The sequence below is a fragment of the Dendrobium catenatum genome, unplaced genomic scaffold (genome assembly GCF_001605985.2).
Source record: "Dendrobium catenatum unplaced genomic scaffold, ASM160598v2 fragScaff_scaffold_43, whole genome shotgun sequence".
In the NCBI taxonomy this organism is placed as follows: domain Eukaryota; kingdom Viridiplantae; phylum Streptophyta; class Magnoliopsida; order Asparagales; family Orchidaceae; genus Dendrobium; species Dendrobium catenatum.
In genome coordinates this window covers 1959413-1978495 of record NW_021318505.1, presented here as the reverse complement: position 1 = coordinate 1978495, position 19083 = coordinate 1959413, and the positions used below count along the sequence as shown (strand labels likewise).

General features: G+C 36.4%; 2 protein-coding genes across 3 annotated transcripts; both read left to right on the top strand.

Annotated features, from left to right (window-relative positions):
- Nucleotides 1-5238: 5238 nt before the first annotated feature.
- Nucleotides 5239-13661, top strand: LOC110107244 (sucrose-phosphatase 2). 2 transcript variants are annotated; one of them, XM_020837442.2, is made up of 9 exons: nucleotides 5239-5569; nucleotides 8760-8826; nucleotides 8920-9219; nucleotides 9478-9579; nucleotides 9696-9890; nucleotides 10000-10290; nucleotides 10514-10700; nucleotides 13193-13239; nucleotides 13320-13661. In XM_020837442.2, exons 1-9 carry the CDS (start codon nucleotides 5553-5555, stop codon nucleotides 13404-13406), a joined length of 1293 nt encoding a protein of 430 aa, XP_020693101.1. In that variant the 5' UTR covers nucleotides 5239-5552; the 3' UTR covers nucleotides 13407-13661. The 2 variants fall into 2 exon arrangements, with proteins under 2 accessions (XP_020693101.1, XP_028549597.1); XM_028693764.1 differs by lacking the exon at nucleotides 5239-5569 and adding an exon at nucleotides 8163-8255.
- Nucleotides 13662-16477: 2816 nt separating this feature from the next.
- On the top strand, nucleotides 16478-17392 carry LOC110107268. Its single transcript, XM_020837471.2, has one exon. It carries the CDS (start codon nucleotides 16737-16739, stop codon nucleotides 17178-17180), a length of 444 nt encoding a protein of 147 aa, XP_020693130.1. The 5' UTR covers nucleotides 16478-16736; the 3' UTR covers nucleotides 17181-17392.
- The last annotated feature ends 1691 nt before the right edge of the window (nucleotides 17393-19083 follow it).

The following is a 19083-nucleotide window of genomic DNA, read 5'->3' as shown; positions in this document are numbered from 1 at the left end:
CACCTTTGTTTACTTTATCATCTTACCCATCTCATGATATTCTCTTATTTTTTTTCTCAACATTTATGGCGTTTGAAAATTATGCAATTCGTATGTATTTTTTGTGCATGCATATATAACAAACAATACACACATTTGGTGACATGAGAGCATCTTAGAATATGTCCAGCATAAAAGCCTAAAATTGTTTTAAAATATATGATGATCTCTCTCTCTCTCTCTCTCTCTCTCTCTCTCTCTTGACAGATAATATTTTTATCAAAGAGATAAGATGACTTTCTTTAAATAGAATATTGGTAGTAAAACAAAGTGCCAAATTGAGAGGTGCTGCAGACAATGCTCAGAACAACCCGCAGCAATAGAACTTATCAAACCGTTTTTAATAGAGAAAATATAAAACACTAGAAAAAGCTCATAAAAAAATCAGGAACTATAATAAGAAGAGGCTGAGGTAAGGTTTTGTTTGAGATAATATTCTTATTATTTTATTTGATGATAATTATAATTTTTATCGGATTATTATTTTTTATTGTTCTGAAAAAATTGTGCTAAGAAGTTATTTCCTTCTGTAGCTTTAAAAAAAAAAACTTTTTTCATAACCTTTATAGCTAAAGAAGGATTGTAGCATGAATATTCAACAAAGGCATTCTAGAAAAACAAACATCAGTGGGCAGAAAATAGAAAATAGAAAATAGAAAGAGAGAATGGAAAAAATTCCCTTCATTTTAAGTATAGTTTTTTAATAAAATATTTTATTTGGACAAATCATACATTTAGTCAAAAGTAATTATGAGATATGGATTTAGATTAATATAATAAAGAGTTTAGGATACTAAATTATATATGAAACCTTTAAATTACTCCCGATTCATAAATATTTAAGATCTTAGGCGGCTTTATCTTCAAATCCCTATTTCTTATCCCTCTTTCAACATCCACATTAATCTTATCTTAAGAACCTATTCTGAAGAATCCCCCATTGTCCCACTTTGGGTCTTCTTCCTAAATTTGCATCCGCATTTCTGCTCTCTCCGAATTCTACATGGTCTCGTGGCTCTTTTTGGACGACCACTTCAAAATGATAATGCTATGACAGTGAGATCTCGACCATTAGTTGCTAGAGTTTTGGTTGAACTTGATATTACAAAACCGTATCATGATAAGGTGTGGTTGGGTCTTGAAAATTTTGGTTATGTTCAACCTGTGTTGATGGATGAATCTCCTTCATTTTGTGATCATTGCAACACTTTAGGTCTTACTAGAAAAGAAATTCTCTCTTCATCCTCATTTAAGGGCTAATGTGGGTGCTAGAGATTCTCATGGCAATGTTGGTCTACCAGTACATGAAATAGAGGGTTTTGGTGATGAGGGTCATTTGGGAAATGTGGTACATGATGATGTTAATCCTTCATTGGAATTGGTCATTCCCGTGCAAGAAATGATTCAGATTAATGTTTTTTTAGATGCTAATCAATAGGCAATAATCCCTTCTATTGAGTTTTCTCTTTATGATGCGCATGTTGTTGTTGTTGAGGAGGAGGCTGATGTGAAGTTTCAAGATGCTTATGTTATTCTTAATCCCTATAAACCCGTCTCTCGTTGCTATTGGAATGGATGTGCCTTCCATTGATGTTAGTAACTCTGATGCTAATACAATTGTGAATGTTGAAATCGCTCATGTTTCTTGTCCAGTTGGAGATGGCCTCAAATTCGATGTATGTGATGTTAATAAGGTTATTTTGAATGAGTCGTCATCTTCTCTTGACTCATTGTTGACTTCATTAGAGCTAGCCTTTTCTACTATTATTGATGTATCGAAGGAAAAGGTAGCTTTTATTGATATTCCAATTTCAGTTATGCCTAATGAGGATTTGAAAGCCCATATGCCTATGTCGTTGAATAACTCAAGTTTGGATCAAGCTGAATGACGATTTTCGGTGAGCATGTACAAAAGTCTCATGATATGTATAATTTCATGGTGGGATGCGTTATTGATCAAGCAGAATCACGTGGCGGTGGCAAAAGGCATAGAAGTAAAACTAAGAAGAAAATTTTATCTTGGTTGACCCCCTCTCTTTCGATGTTGTGCGATTCAATTGTGTAGAATTAATTGGTATTCTAGATGATGATGAGGCCACTCTGTTTTCACCACCTTGTTGGCCTTGGCTTGTTCGCAACCTTGGTGGTCATGTTTTCATGCTCGGCGGTTGCCTGTTTGGCTCGTGGGATGTTGCTTGTGTTTTGTGGGTTGCTGCCGTTATTGGATGGTCCTTGCCTGGTTGCGGGTTGGTGTAGGGAGCATCTTGCCATTTACTGAGTCCGCAGATTGTTTTGTCTATTCCAGTTGTGTTGTTGCTCGCTTCTAAAAGCTTTTCAAATTTATGGGGTTGTTTGATTTGCATGATTAGTAGGATAAAGTAATGTAATTACCTATAGATATTTGATTATTTTTGAGCGGAATAAAAGGAAGTCATTTGAAGCATTAGTCCAGCGGATGCCAATCCCGCGACTTCGAAAGCCGCTTAATGGTGTCACGGAAGCTGAGCTTATAAGTTCCCTCTTCTTCTCCGTTCTTCCCACTCTCTCCCCTGGCTCTCTAGTCCGAAATCCCCAACAGTTGCTGTCTCCCTCTAGAAGCCGAAGAAGACGCCTCTCACAGCTCACCCGATTCACACGACCAGAAGAGGCGAATCCCCGTTTCGCCGCCTCCATTCGCCGCAGCCAGAGATCTAACTACCCCAACCCTTTGTCGCCGTTACCTGTTCGTGAACCAGGCCAAGTCGTGTTCATCTCTTCGTCGCCTTTACCGACTCCTCTTGCTTCCTTCGTTCACCTATCCGCCCTCCTCGGCACCAGGTATTTCATTTAATTTCAACGTAAGGGGATTGAAGCTTATATTTACCTAATTGTTCCTCTATCCTCTTGAATTATTTGCTGAATTGAATCAGTTTTGATTGATCTTATTAAAATCCATCTAATCCAAAGGATTTGGAGATGCGAGGCCTAGTGATACGCTTTAGAATTTTTTCTATCCTTCGTTCCTGTGTGTATGCAGGAAGACGATGAAGTTTTTTCTTTACCGATCGGTAATATTTTTGGAAATTTAGAGAGGGCATACTGCGAATCCTGTTACGCAAGTACTTTTCTTTGAAATTTTTGGATTTTTTTTTTCAAAGCACTTCCTTGTGATTATCTGGTATCTCTCTTTTTACTATGAGATTTCAATCTCACTGTTCTCTGAAATGATGAATGGACATGGTGCTAAAATTATGGACTTTTACTTGTATTCTTTCAACGCCTAGTCCAGTTGTATACCCGCCAATAATGGAAGTGTTGTTTGGAATATCTACCTTTAGAAGCTACCTCTCTTTGACATATTTTACAGTTTGAAGCTTCTTTTACAAATTAGAATGAAGGGGAGACAAAATGTATTTTATACATGCAAAAAAGGAAGGCCATATTGGCGGTGCCTGTAATCCGAAATATTGCAGATTCTGCAGGAAGGAAGGTGACTTAATCACTAAATGCTGACGGAGACTTGAATCAAAAGGAACTAAGGATGGTCACACCTATTTTAGTTCTGCTGAAGCATCTCTCTCATCTTCCACAAGTGACAACTTAAATTTATCTTAGCTTGTGATCACTCCTGCACAAATTTTTATTTGTACTTCGTTACCATGGCAATTCTAAAAGTTCACTAAGCTAAGTCAGGGAAACCTCTTCCAATTTGTGGTCTAGGTCATATACAGTTCAAAAAATTACATCTTTAATCCATATATCTTGTTCCTCAATAGTCCAGTATCTGATTTCTTTTGGATATTTTGTGGAGAACAATTGTCACATTACTTTTTCATCCTCTAAATGCACAATTTAGAAATTGTTAGTAATCTTCAAAAGCGTAGCACTTCAAAACAGACCAATTATTCCAATCAAATAAAGAACAAGTCTTCCATTTACTTTTAGCTTTCCATTTACTTTTAGCTTTCATATGATGTTGTTTCCAGCAATATTTAACAAACGTTTGGGATTAATAAGTTGAATAGAAGCAACAAACAAATAAAAAAATAAAATAAAATTTTGAATGAACTAATAAGCAAATTCCAACAATTAATCAACATGAAGAATGAGCTGCAGTTTAGTGCTCCGAAATTTATTTGGAGTTGAGCTGAAGATCTCAGGTCTTCTTTTTGCCTATTGTTGATGAGTTATTAAAGAAATGAACTATATTTGCATTTGGCTGTTTTTCCGAAAAGCTTTTCTAATTACTATTATGAGCACTCGTTTTTAGTAAAAAATAATTTATAGCTGTGGGCTCCGAAAAATTCCAATTTTAGGATGTGATCCCGGGGGAATTTTCAGAAGGCAGATTGGGTTTTAGATAAGACACTACCCAGAGATTTCGCCCTCATTTGGTGAGGACTTTTTGATCTGAGTTCTGGTTTCCTATAGGCGCAAGCCCCTATAGTTAATTACCCCTCTTGATAACAAGAGAGAACTTTCGATTAAGGCTAGTCGTTCAAGCGTTCACATAGGTAATGAACATATCGTATAATAGCAATAATTTTTGGGTTTAAATTTTGAATTTAGAAATTTCAAATTTGGAATTTAGAAGTTTCATCACCATAAACTTAAAACTGGTGGTGAGGGGAATGAAGACGAGCCCGATCAAGATCCCATGGTTCCGTCGTCCCGGGCTGTCATGATCCCTGGTCTACTTAGTCAGAGGAGGTAGTCGACCCAACCTGACAGAAGGCACCTTGTCGGCAGCCATGGGTTGCTTCGTCCAAGAATACCTTGTAGACCTGAGTTGATGTTTGTCTAAGGGGATAGATCTGAATCCACCTTAGCTAACAGAAGGCTTTATGCCTATCAGATATACCCTAGATTCATAACTCAAGGGTTTAACGCCTTTAGGGAACATACGGGCTTTGGCCGTGATCGTAATATAATGGTGCCATTTTGCGGCAAAACCACCCGATCAGAGGGCACGTGCCACGTCCCTGTTGGCAAGAGACTGTTTGAGGATGAATCGTAGTGATACACCCGACATGCATTCGCTCTTTGTGAGCTGAGGTTAATTTCAAATTTATCATCCCCGACAAACGGTTGCGGGGTATAGTTATGTATATGAATTATGCGATAATATATTATAATATATAATATTATATGTATATTATAATATTATATATATAATTACATATAATATACATATAAAGAGGAATCAGGAAGAGCCTCCCGATCGGGCTAGGGCCGAAGGAAATCACGCACGGGAGGCCGGGATCGGCGTCGGAGCGGCGACAGGTCGGCGGGTTGGAGTCGGACGCTTGAGTCGCCGGCGGGAAGGGGCGGCGGAGGCAGGTTCGGCCTCAGCAGGCGGTGGCTGGTTCGGCGGCGTCGACTCGGGCGGGAGCACGACGGGTTCGGCTCTGGTGAGTCGGAGAGTCGTCGGATTCGGAGCAGGTGGAGGCTGGTTGGAGGTCGTATACGGCTTGGGTCTTGTTCGTTTGAGGTTAGAGAATCTTCGACTGAAGCCGAGATCAAGATCGGAAGAGATGTCGCCTTCGAAGAGGTAAGTCCCGAAGCTTTTTCTTCTTGCGATTTCTTTCGGCTTTCTCCCAATTTCTGTGTGCGTCTCTGTTAACCGAACGAGAGGAGTGTTTTTTATGTCCTAAGTGTGTCGGTGAGCGAATCGTTGTGCCGTTTGGGGCTTTAGTCGGTGATTTTGGTCGTGAGGTGGGACCGGGGGCGGTAACGTGAGAGATCGGAAGGGAGGCGACGATTGCAGTGACTGTGTCGTGAGTAGTCGTTACAGTCAACAATAGCCTTTAAGCTGAAGATTGTAACATAGTTTTATCTGTATCTATATCAACTTATTGATTGATAATTATAAACAAATTGATGTTGAAACATCATATCTTACATGAGATCTCTTTGTTTTGATCTTTTTTTGAGTGCAGTGTGTATTTTCATTAGGATACCATCCTTACAGAATATCATTTTCAATTGTAATATCCAACAATTGGTTTCAGCTGTCAAGATAATTGTAAGATCCATACCATGATTACTGAATATGCTTTCAAACTGGCTGATTACTAAATAGATGTTATGCTGATTACTAAAGATTTGTTATTCTTACATATTAGGCTAGTTATAAAGATGGTCGAGCCATTGAAAGATGTCGCTGAACTCCATGAAATTCAAAAATATACTGATGTCCTGAAAGTGCTTATTTTTTCATTTAGTACATTATGTGTACTATTGCAGAAGATGCGCAAAGAAAAAAGAAATTATGATCCTCAACGTGACACATATCTTTATAGTTTATATAATGGAGTTGATTCTGACTGTGTTCACATGGTACGCATGAGGTGAGCGCCTTTTTTCAAATTATGTGATTTAATGCGTACACGAGGATTGTTGTTAGACACATTGACTGTTTGAATAGAGGAACAAGTTGCTATGTTATTACATACACTTGAGCATAGTGTTCGTAACTGAGTTATCTGATTTAACATTCATCGCTCTGGTGAAACTGTTAGTAGGTACTTCAAAGCTGCATTACATGCTGTCGGGGAGTTACGCAATGAGTTTATCAAGCATCCATCACCTAAAACTCCATATAAGATTAAATCAAGTAATAGGTTTATGCCATTTTTCAAGGTATAATCAATTTTTATTCAATGAAAATCTCTTTGTTTATTACAGAAGCCCAAATATACTGTGTCAAAATAGGATTGTATTGGCGCGATAGATGGAACTCATATCAAAGCTTGGGTTCCAAAAGAGAACGAAGCTGTGTTTAGAGGAAGGAAACCATACCCAACACAAAATGTTTTAGCAGCAATAGATTTTGATTTAAGAATCACATACGTGCTTGCTGGTTGGGAAGGTTCTGCTCATGACGCAGCAGTACTTAAAATGCATTAGAAAGATCTAATAACATATCGTTTGCTTGGGAACTGCCTTGGTACCTGAACATAATAAGTTTTAATTGAAAGTTGACCTTTTTTCTTCATTTTGGAAACTTGCAAGGCACGAGCAGCATCGAATATAGTATTACTGCTAATTATCTCAATTGGAGTTGGTCATGTTGTGGGTTGATAATGCTTTTGAGCGGAATAATATGCCATTTACTTCTTTGAAAGAACTTCAAATTTTCAAGGTTCAAAATAAAATATTATTGGCCTTTTTGGAAGTAGATTTTATTTCTATTTTATTTGGATTGATCCATCTCATCGATTTTTTAATTATTATGAACATTAGAATTTTCTCACTAATTGAGATAGGCTTCTATATTTTTTGATAGAAACCTGTGATATGAGCTTAAGCAAAGAACTTTTAATTATAAGAAGTGCGATTATGTTATGAATTTATAATGATAGGTTTAAAAGCTTAAAACAAGCACATCTCTCTCTATTACAAATATATTTACATAAGATGGCTTTTCAAAGTTTGTATTCCTTTTATTGGCAACTTGTAAGTTTTGAAAATTTATATTTGAAAAAATTAAAATTAAAATTTCTCTTAATTACAAATATATTTATGTCTATTGCAGTATACTGCTAAATTAATACACAACAAAATATTATATCATATAATTTCAAAAAAAATTATAACTGATTTTATAAATACATTAATTATAATGACCAAAAAATATTACAAATGCATTGCTTTTACTTTACTTTGGATATATCTAATCAAACAAAGGAAACAATTATCTTGTGTTTACTTTGCAGATAACCAAACAACCTCAAAGTATTTAGAATGCACTACATTTACTTTACACTGCATTTACTTTATACTGCGTTTACTTTGCAGGCAACCAAACAGTCCCGAAAAGATTTGCGACTTATTGATTAAATATGGTAATTTTATCTTTAATATTGTAAATTTAAATTATAAATTTTTTTACCTTCATAATTTATAGCTCTTCATTAAAAAAAAGAATGATACATATAAAATAGTTCAATTATAAACAAAGTTTGATGAAAAAGAGACTCGAGCCACAAGCAAGTTGAAATCGCAGAATTACCCCTATCACAATGAAATATTCCAGGTTTTGTTCGTCACATTACAAAAGAATCATACCCAACTGGTGCACGGACAAAACGAGCGCGAACGAAATTGGAGCGTATTGCTTCGTCCTGCTTCCCTCAATAGATTGCTAAAAGCTTTATCTTTTCTTCTTCTGATAACCTTGTCGGCTTAGCGTAAAACCTGACGGGAGGAATTTTCCGGCAAAGATCATCCCTGAGGTAATTGAGCCTCATCGTTTCCTTTGCTTCCTCCAATCTTCCTTTTTGTTTTTATTTTTGAGTCATTATTTTCCTGTTATAGTTTGGTTTTTCTGTGAAACTCGTGGGCACTCCTTTACTCACGAGGAATTGGAAGGTGGAGTGGTGATCCTTTCTGTCTGAATTAAATGAAATTTCGTTCTTGGTGCGCTGAGTGACGCTATCCGAAAAATTGAATTTTGATGGGAATTTCTGAATCACATCTATGTTGGTTTTGTTTCACTTTGGGGATTTTCTGTATTGACTTGTATCTCTGCACGCGCAATTCTTGCATCTTAAAAAAGGGGGCTTTGTCGTGTTTTTCTTGTGGATACTAATCACATAACTGAGTAATTTGTAGTGCAATTCTTTCTCTAGGTTTACGTTTGGGAACAAGTGTGAGTCTGTTTAGTTGATATCCTCAGGTGCTAACGGATTAATGTTTGTCTTCTTGATTCCAACTGCTGAACTTTGATTCTTTTGCAGTGAGAAGATGGATCGTTTTGCTGGTCCGGCCCGTCTCATGATTGTTTCTGATCTTGACCATACAATGGTAAGTTCCCCTTTGGTTTTCATTCCACAAATTTAATTGTGATTTTACTCATGATGTGAAAAGTTCTTTGTGCTGTATACTTCATTTGCATAGGTTGATCATCATGATCCGGAGAACTTATCGTTGCTCAGGTTCAATGCATTATGGGAATCCAATTACCGCCATGACTCTCTACTTGTTTTCTCTACTGGAAGGTCACCAACACTGTACAAGGAGCTTTGGAAAGAGAAACCGTTATTGACACCAGATATAACAATCATGTCTGTGGGTACAGAAATAACTTATGGTGAACGGATGGTTTCTGATAGTGGCTGGGAGAAATTTCTAGATGAGAAATGGAATCGTGATATTGTTGTTGAGGAATCATCTAAATTTCCACAACTTTCATTACAGGTGAAGTTTACTCAGCTCTCTCATTTGATGTAAAGGAGCCATAGGAGATTGTCCACTTTGATTTGTGTTAGAGGAGAGAAAGACTCGTAAAGGATTATATTTTTACTGAATTTTCTTCATAATACAAGCTTGAGTTATTCTAACAATAATAAATAGAGTAGATTCCTACTATTAACAGTTAACGCATTTGATAATTTAAATGTGGTAATAATTTGTTCTATCCAATTTAAGTTATTGGAACTTTTGACCTTGGTGCAGTCAGAAACAGAGCAGCGGCCACACAAGGTTAGCTTTTATGTTCAGAAGGAGAAGGCCGAGGTACTGATGAAGTCTCTTAAGGAGATCTTGACAAATCGTGGGGTAAGATTGAATCGCCCTATTTTTTCTCTTGGTTGGAATGATAAAATCTGTAACTATATGTCTCCTGGAAAGTGCTAATATAAGAGTAACATTTTATTTGCTTCATTCTTGTTCAGCTTGATGTGAAGATAATTTACAGTGGTGGCATAGATCTTGACATATTACCACAAGGTGGTGGAAAAGGCCAGGCACTGGCATATTTACTCAAAAAATTCAAGGAAGATGGGAAACTACCACTCAACACTCTAGCTTGTGGTGATTCTGGCAATGATGCTGAGCTATTTAGCATTCCAGAAGTTCATGGTGTGATGGTTAGTCATTATAGAAAATTTGTTTTTCATTTTTATGTTCAGTTAGTAGAACTTGGTTGTTTATTAGCCTTATCTTCTTTGTTCAATTATTTGGCATGTTACTTTCTAGGTCAACAATGCTCAAGAGGAACTATTAAAGTGGCATGCAGAAAATGCTAAGGATAATCCTAAGATAATTCATGCAAGTGGGAAATGTGCTTCTGGGATTATAGAAGCTATAGGCCATTTTGGACTTGGTCCTAATATATCTCCTAGAGATGTTGAGAACCTATCAACTTGCAAGCTTGACAACTTCAACCCTGGACATGAATTAGTGCTCTTTTACTTGTTGTATGAAAGATGGCATCGGGAGGAAGTTGAACAATCTGCTACTACTATTGAGATCATGAAGAAGATTACTGTATGTTATTATGAACCCTTCACATTTTCTGTTATTTTATCATCTTTTAGCAATAGCCGTCATGGCGCTGTTGAAGTTATTTCTCCTAGTTGGTATGAGTATATAGTATATGTCAATGGCTAGCATTTTTTATGGATTTTTTGTTATATTGATTTCATAAATGTTTATCATGGTACTATAATTCATCAGTACAAATTTCATCTTTATATAATGTGATTTGCAGTCTCACAATGGTGTGTTGATTCATCCTTCTGGAGTTGAGAGACCTCTTCATGAATGCATAGATGCCTTTTCTGCATGTTATGGTGACAAAAAAGGCAGGCAGTTTCGAGTATGGCTGGATAGAGTTTCTTCTACTCAGATTCATCCAGATGCTTGGCTTGTGAAATTTGACAAGTGGGAAAAGTCAGGTTTGTTGCTACTTGCCCTTTGCAATAAGCTTTAGTTTGTTCCCTCAATCAAATTTTACTTTGTAATTTGTTTTTTAAAGTTACTTTCAATCAAATTGGTTCATTTTTACAATAATTACATTTGGTAAGTAGCTAATTGTGCTGTGTTTGTTAAAAAAATTTGCTTAAGTAAATAATATTTTTTTAAATCCTCTTTTTTTTGGGTTACAGGCCAGTGATTCTTTCTTTAGGATGTTATTCTGTAGGAAGTGTGTGATGGGTCATAGTGTGGAGTCCGGACGGTAAAGATCGTCCGGATGTGAGTGTACACAGTGTTTGTACACTGTGTATAAAAAAAAAACAAAATACATACAAAATTATACTCAATGTACACACTGTGTACACTCACATCTGGACGATTCTTTACCGTCCGGATTCCGCATGGAATAATTTCTCCATAGTGTGATAGGTCATAGGGTGATCTGCAGTTGCCTCCACTGACTAACTTGTGATGGTGGGGGCAGTGCTTTTTACCGGTTAGAATGTGAGATGCGAATGTGGTCAGGATCATCAGATTGCTAAAAGAAGAATGGAAGTGGAGAGGATACATGCTAGGAGAGATATAGGCCGGTGATAGCCTCAAGTGGACCTTCTGATATGTTAGTCCTGTTTGTTTTGAGGTCATTGATTGATGGTAAAAGGGAAATGAAATTATATTCTCTATTTCCCCTATATGGTTAGGGACTAACAGTAAAAACCTTTTGAGAGGAAATTTTTACCAATTTCGATAGATAGAAGTCATCTTGCTGTTCAGTTTTTGCTTGGATACTGCCAATGTTTTAAAAGGCCTTGGTGTTAGCCTTGGCTCATCTCATAGCGAGGTGGATTAAAATTTCCCCAGAGCTGAGGACCTGAGGTGTCACCCGCATGCCCGAGATTCCACTTTTGTGTCCCTTTAGCTGGGTGATCCCCTCATGATAGAATTTAATTTAACTTATTATAAATAAATAATAATAATAGTAATACGAATGAAAAAATTACTTGTCTTTTAATCTCAAAAGAGTCGAGTTTTATCGAGTCCAGTTTTATGAAATCGTAAAGCTAACTAGGGATGGCCTCCCTCTTGTGGTGTTTATCTCTGTGCGGCTGCTCAATTCATCAAGGTTCCCTAATAGTTCTTTGTTTCCCAAGCTGACTGGTCGCTCATCAAGGCATTTCATATTATTTTATTGTATTTTTTTTTGTAATTAAATTTTGAAGTTAGAATATGAATTATATGGATATGAATTTTATATTTAATACTTACACCCATGTTATGGAGAGATTATTATATGTGGAGTCTGGATCTAGATAACCGTTCAGTTTTGTGACTGTGAAAAGTAAAATCCCATGTGTGACTGTGAATAGTAAAAGCGAAGGTGTGACTATGAACAGTAAAAACACAGTGGTGAATAGTAACTGCACTTTATTGTTCACAGTCACACAACCAAACGGTTTTCTAGATCTAGACTCTGCACGTAATAATCTCTCCATGTTATGGGGCTTGCGCCCTGCCATTTGAAATTTACTCTTCTGCCTTTGAAATGATTGGATACTGATGTTCAGGATCTCATGCTTTTCCAAGTTCAGGAATACTAGGACCTGTCTAGTAGATTTCTTTGACTCTCCAATGCTAGCTTCTTCTTCTGCATGCATTTACTTCAGCATATAGAACAAGCTATTGTCCAACATGAAGTGCTCGAGCTTTGTGCATTTAAGAGTTTAAGCTTGCCTGCTACTCAGCTCTGCTTCATTCTCTAATGCTTTTCATCTCATATACGAAAAAGTTCTTTTTTGTTCTATATATTATGGAGATTCTGAAAATTGTATCTATTAAAGATGAAATTCTATAAAATAGACCAGTCAGTTGGGTTAAAACTAAAAACAAACTGTTAAAAGTTGTGAAAAAAAAAAAGTTTCAAATAAATTTCACTCAGGATTAGTTATTTATGAGGATCATGATGGTACAATGAATTAAATTTTGGCCTAATCTTTTATATAATCCATGAAGCCCATAGTCCTTTCTACACATTGCCTTAGGAATTGTAACATACCAATTGGCATAGTTTGAGCTTTCCAACAAAATGAATCTGTTGGAAAATAAGCAAAAACATAGAAAGATAATAGAATATTGATGAGAGTTGATAGTTAGAAAATTTGGATTCATTTCATTGTAGCTCATGCAAATTTCTTTTGATTGGGGTTTACTTAATCGCTAACAAAAGAGACTTCAATTTTGGCCTCATTTGACACGGCTTATTTTCTCTTCTCCATTGGGAAATGGCGTCGATGTTTGAATATACTGCTTATGTGAAAATATTTTTTGCAGAACTTCATTTTTTTTATTGTTTTGAGAAGTTCCTTGATATATGCTTCTCTGTTTGAGAACTCCATTTTCTCTACCAACATTTTTTAAACTATCTTTTACAAAAGTTAATGGATAACCAAAGGAAGCCTTTGTCTCATGTATGTAGATGAAGGGCGGCGATGCTGCCTAACTACCGTAGTGCTGAAAACCAAGGTGCTATTTCCTGGTTCTTACTGTTACCTCTATATGATATTTGATGATATAAAGGAAGCTGATTGAATCTCATTTTGCAGGCAGACACGCCTGAAGGACTCATGCTGGTACATGTCCATCAGACTTGGATGGATGGCTTTGCTGCAAAAAAAAACTGGTTCTTCTAATAATGCTTTGCAGTCTTGTTTGTAAGTTTCCTCATTAATCTGCTCTTGTTGTAATAAAGTTCCTTTGTCTAAAACATAGAAGCGTGACTGCATGAGTCTGTTTTTGCTATATGGTATCTAAGCTTATATACGGTTGCTGAAAGGTTGTACATCTCTTCATCAATCTACGAAATGATGCAAGAAATCTTATTTATTCTGCTTGTAAGAGTTTTGTTCATATTAAGGCTAGAATTTGTGGTGGCAATTTGGTGGAAATCATAAGGGGTGGATTGCATTTCTTTTGATTTTATTTAATTTTTTCAATGTTTATTTAAAGTATTAACACAATGTGTTAAATGATTCATATCATGATTATTTTAACAGGATACAATGGAGAAGGATTCATATAGTTGATCTCATGTAGTGGGATCCGTGTCATGATTTCAAGTAAAACTAATACGAAGTAAAAAATTTAAGACATTAGAAATGTACAAATGTTTTATTTTCCCTACATTTAGAGAGTAGCTGATTGGCTTAAATCTTGTACTTTCTTCCCTAACCCACCCATCACCATTGTCGTCTTCATCATCAGCGAGCTTGTGTTGTTGCCTTTATCATTGCATCCGTCATCATCTCACCTATCATGATTCAACAGTCGCACCATCCCGTTACATTCATTCAACTCCCCCTCTGTTCATCAAACTCCGACACTTCGTGCCGCCTTACACCCTGAGCCCTCTCGTATGCCGACACCTTTCCCCCTCCCCCTCCTATCGAACTTTTATTACGTCTGGTGTAAGGACGTAGAGGAACGTCCGATTGGAGGCAAAATTCTGCCAAAAATCTCGGTATTTGCTTGGTACAACTAGGTATTATTTGATATTAACGAGGAATACCGCTCTTTGAAGACCAATACCGAGTTATACCGAGCTGTACCGAGAAATATTTAGTTGTGCCTAAAAAAACTCGGTACAACTTTTGTATAACTCGATATTTCTCGGTATAACTCGGTATTTGGTCTTCAAATGATGGTATTCCACGTTATTGTTTGGTATTGCTCGGTATTTGCTCGGTACAACTCGTTTTTTGGCGGGATTTTGCCTCCGACCGGACGTTCGTCTGCGTCCGGTCGGAGGACGTAATAATTGTTCCCTCCTATCACCCACAACCCCTACTGGATAAGAGAGCATTAATGCAAAACAATTTTTTCTATGAAGCATAAGAGCATTCTTGCCTAACATTAAGGTGAAATAACTTATCTTTGTCTTATTAATTTTTTCAAAAAGATAAATTCATTTATGAATCATTAAGTCTGTGGATTTGAGACATAAAAAGGGTCTATTAAGTATCTTATGCCCTTAGAAAATGTAAATCATGCTGTTGTAATCAAAAGAGGTTACCTTTGGTTCTATTTTGCTACTTCATCACACAATCAACAAAAGATTCTCGCTTGAAAAAATGTTTCACAAAAATCTGATTCTTAAATATTGTTGTTGAGTTTATTTGCGGTAGAAAATTGCTTTCTACAACAGTTTTTTTAAAAATTATTTTCTTCGCAGCAGTTTTACATCAAATTTTATAAAAAATTACATTGTTTTCGTGCTGAGATTTGTGCTATAGTATTTTTTAGGCAATGTAAATCTAAGGATAATAAAATTCATTTTATAATGACTAATCAATTAAATTTATATTAATTTATTCCCCAAATAAATTCAACAAATTTAAAATATTTAATTGAAAACTCAAAATCTTAAAAAAATAATATAATTTCTCACGTGGCCGACCTTTAAGCGGTGGTCCTGCAGAAGTCCGACCTTTAAGCGATAGTCCGGCAGAAATTCGGGCGTCAAGCCGTGGTCCGGCAGAAATCTGAGTGGTGGTCGAGGAGGAGTTATGTGACGAGCGATTTTCGATCTCTCTCTTGCTCCCTTGCTTGGGATCCCTCCTCAATGATAAGTGACGGATCTATTTATAGATTTCTGAGAGTAGCATGACCTATAAATAGGAGGAAGATCAAAGGTAAATTGGGAGTGATTTGGATGGACGACCGATGTTGACTCCATTGATCATGGATGGTTTATTGAGCTTTTGAATGTCTTAATGATGTCGGAATTTGGCAATCTTAGGCTTGTTTGATTCGTCTCGTCGAGCCACTCGATTAGACTATAAGCATGTTATGTTTAGAAACTTTGGTAATCCAAATCATGGTTTGAACATTCCAAATGTGCTCCGGGTCTTTGATTTGGACCCATTTGGGCTCATATTGAGTCAAATTTGGTGTTGTTGAATTCGTATTTCCGAGACGATCAACTCAACTATAAATTTGCTGAAATCAAAGTTCAAATGATTCCGAATTTTATTTTTGAAATTTTCAACTTAGATTTTGCCTTGAGATTCATGCCTGGTCAAGATATTTTTTTATAATGTATTCTCCATTATGTCCTATTATAAATTCATATTTAAATCTAATGAAAAAATATATATATTTTTAATAATTTCTAACCAAGTCATTTTAGATGTACCTCTAACCTTTTTTAGCATATGTCATATCTAATACATTTACTCTCCTAATAGAATAACAAGAAAGTCGACATTTTATGTGGCCAAACCGGCCAAGACCACTCTCTATAATCTTAACTATCACTCGAGCTACTTCAACATTTCCACATATTTACTAATTTCACATCATATTAAAATAAACTAAAAAAATTTAAAAGTTTTTTTATTATATGAAATATTTAGGTGAATTAAGATAAATTTACACACACAAGCTTTGAACTTATGACCTAATGGTTGGCTGCTAAAGCTTCAAACTAACAGATCAAGATGAGCTGCATAAAATTTTAAGGTACACAACTCACATTGGCCTGTTGGTTGAGAGCTTAGGCTTCCAACTAAGAGGTCTTGGGTTCGAGTCTTTGTGTATGCGTTGTGTGTGTGAGTTTGACTTAAATGACCTAAATGTCCAAAAAAATTTTAACATTTTAAACTCTGCATTCAACTCGATCGCATCAGCACACTGAGAATAAATTATTTAACCCTAATATTACTTATCAGAATAATAAGTAGTTCAACAAAAATATATTTATTTTTTAAATGAGGGAATATTTATTTAAAAGCTGACGAGTCGAGTCCAATAGAGGAGACTGGAGGCTAAAAAAAAAAACTAAATCGGGTAACGGGTTAGCCTTAACGGGTCAATATCCGCTCAACCCGAACCTGCGCCATTTAAATGGACGCAAAAAACGCCCAGAAAAATCTCCGAATCGAACCCCGCGAACTCCCGAGCTGGAAGAAGAAAGGAGAAGCTCCGGCAAAGCAGGGCCGTTGGTCTGAAATCAGCCGGCCAACATGATCGACGGAGTCTCAAAGATTCCGATGCCGGAGAGATCGGCGGCGGCGGCGGCGGCGGCGGCGGCGGTAGTGGCGAAGAAGGCACCTAAGAAGAGTAAGAGATTGGGGGAGGTGGCCGGCGGCGCAGCGGCGGGGTGCGCGGCGGTGTTGTGTTGCTGTCCCTGTGGTCTCATCGGCTTGATATTACTCACGGCGGCTAGTGTTCCTGCTGAGATCGGACGCCGTATAGCGCGGAAGAGGAAGCAACGGGCAGTTTCCGGGCTGCTGGGCCCAGCACAGAAATCCCTTAATAGCGTCGCCCCCGCTTCGATGACGGCGGAGAAGACGGGGTTGGTGTGGCCAGAGAAATCGCCGGCGGTGGAGGTGTCGGAAATGGAGGAGAAGATGTGTGCTCAATTCTCTGGGACTGGATTTTGGAGAAGTCCTTCCCAAAGAGAGTGATCGAACTCTCTCGGTATCTGTTCTTTGTCTTGGCACTGCTAAAAAAAGGAAGGAGGAAAGGTAGGGTAATTATTTGAGAAAAAAATGGCATTTTTAACTTTGTCGGTTTGTCCTTTTTCACTGTGATGAAAATTTTACAGTTGCAGTTGAAAAGCGCTTTTTTCTCATTCCTAAATGCGGTTGGGTTGCTTTCTGTTCTCAATGTTGAGGACTGTTGAATGGTATAGTTTTTCTTTTTAATTTGATGATGATTATTGATAGGAGCGTAAGTGAGAAAAAATTATTAAGTGTGGTATCCGGATTTGTCCAGAGATCAATCTGGACTCGCCACATCACCTAATGTACAATGCATTGGATGATGTGGCGCTTCCGGATTGACCTCCGGAAGCGTTTAGACTCCGTACAAAGTAATCTCTCAGGAGGCAAAGTTGGATTTGGGTTAGTCTCATATGAGCTAACAACTCAAGTTTGAATCAATTCTCACTCGACTTGTTAGCTCATGAGCTGACCCTTTTAAAATAGTAATATAAAATGCATTTAAAACATATATTAGCATTTAAGATTTTAAGTATAAAATTGTTTAACATGTTTAAAAGTTTTATCTTATCTTTTCATATTAAGTGATTCCTTATTAGGTTTCTTCTAATATTTTATAATTTGTATTATTTTAATAATAATTATTTGAATCATAATCTTAATCTTTCTCTCTTTTTCAAAATAAATTAGTCTGCTCCTGAGTCGGCTTGGACTCATTAAATAAAGCTCTGGGTCGAGCTCAATCTCTATTAATTAATCAAGCTCAAACAGGGGTGACTCGAGCTCAGCTTCACTCGTTTATGCCGTTGATTGATAACTAATGTGATAAAATTAGCATTCTTTGTTGGTGAATAAGAGCAAATTATTACTCTTATTTCTAAATTTAAATATATATTACACCAAATGACAAAAAAAAAATTCATGATTGTGGATAGGGATAAAGAAGACATTTTATTCCAAATTGGCATTAAGCAATATAGCATTGCATGGCTCAAATGACTGTACATTATGTCTAAGTATAGTGCTTATAGTAATTGCAACAGTAAAGGTGATAACCACACCTCCTGAAAACAATGTGCATTTAGGTTTATTTTTTAAATACATTTGAGCCTCTAAATCAAAAGAAATTATTACGAGCAGAGTGCAGACGTAGAGTTATATTAGGACTCCAATGAAAGCGTGACAGTCGGTTGATACACATTGCGTACAACTATGTATAAGGTTGTACACACTGTGTATAACTTTGTACAGACTATGTGCAGTTATGTATAAAGTGTGTATAAGCTTATACATAGTGCGTACAAGCTTGTACATAGATGTACACAGTGTGTGCAACCTTATGTATCACACTTTCATTGGAGTCTGAAGGAGTTAATCAAATTATAATATTCTTATTATTATTTAGATTCAATATATTAACAATTAAACTAATTTACTTGAAAGAGTTTTCTAAGAAGCCATCTTTAAACCAAACAAAAGATTCGACATTTATCATTTGAAGTTGTTAGTGTGAAGTTATATTCGCTAATAAATTTGTCAATTGAATTCATCAATGCTGCTCATTCAAATCTTCAATATAAGTCTCTCATATGAATTTGTTGAAGAAATGGTAATCTTACTTTGTGATTTCACTTAAATGGTAATCTTGCTATAGCATTATTCATTGACCACAAAATCATGACTTGGAATCAAAAGATAAGCTTAGGGCATCTCTAACCGAAAAGCTCAATTTCACTTCAAAATGCAGGAACTTATCTCCAACCGAACTCCATTTCTAATATAAAAGAATATTTAATATATATTCTTTCTCAACTGAACTACATGCAGTTGCTCATCTTTCTCTGTTTCCATCATTTATGATTTTAAA

Bases quoted from the DNA above. Each gene is read 5' to 3' on its own strand.
- LOC110107268 (XM_020837471.2), top strand. From the start codon at position 16,737: ATGATCGACGGAGTCTCAAAGATTCCGATGCCGGAGAGATCGGCGGCG.
- LOC110107244 (XM_020837442.2), top strand. The intron at 9,220-9,477 runs GTGAAGTTTACT...ACCTTGGTGCAG, and splicing joins TTCCACAACTTTCATTACAG to TCAGAAACAGAGCAGCGGCC. The intron at 9,580-9,695 runs GTAAGATTGAAT...ATTCTTGTTCAG, and splicing joins AGATCTTGACAAATCGTGGG to CTTGATGTGAAGATAATTTA.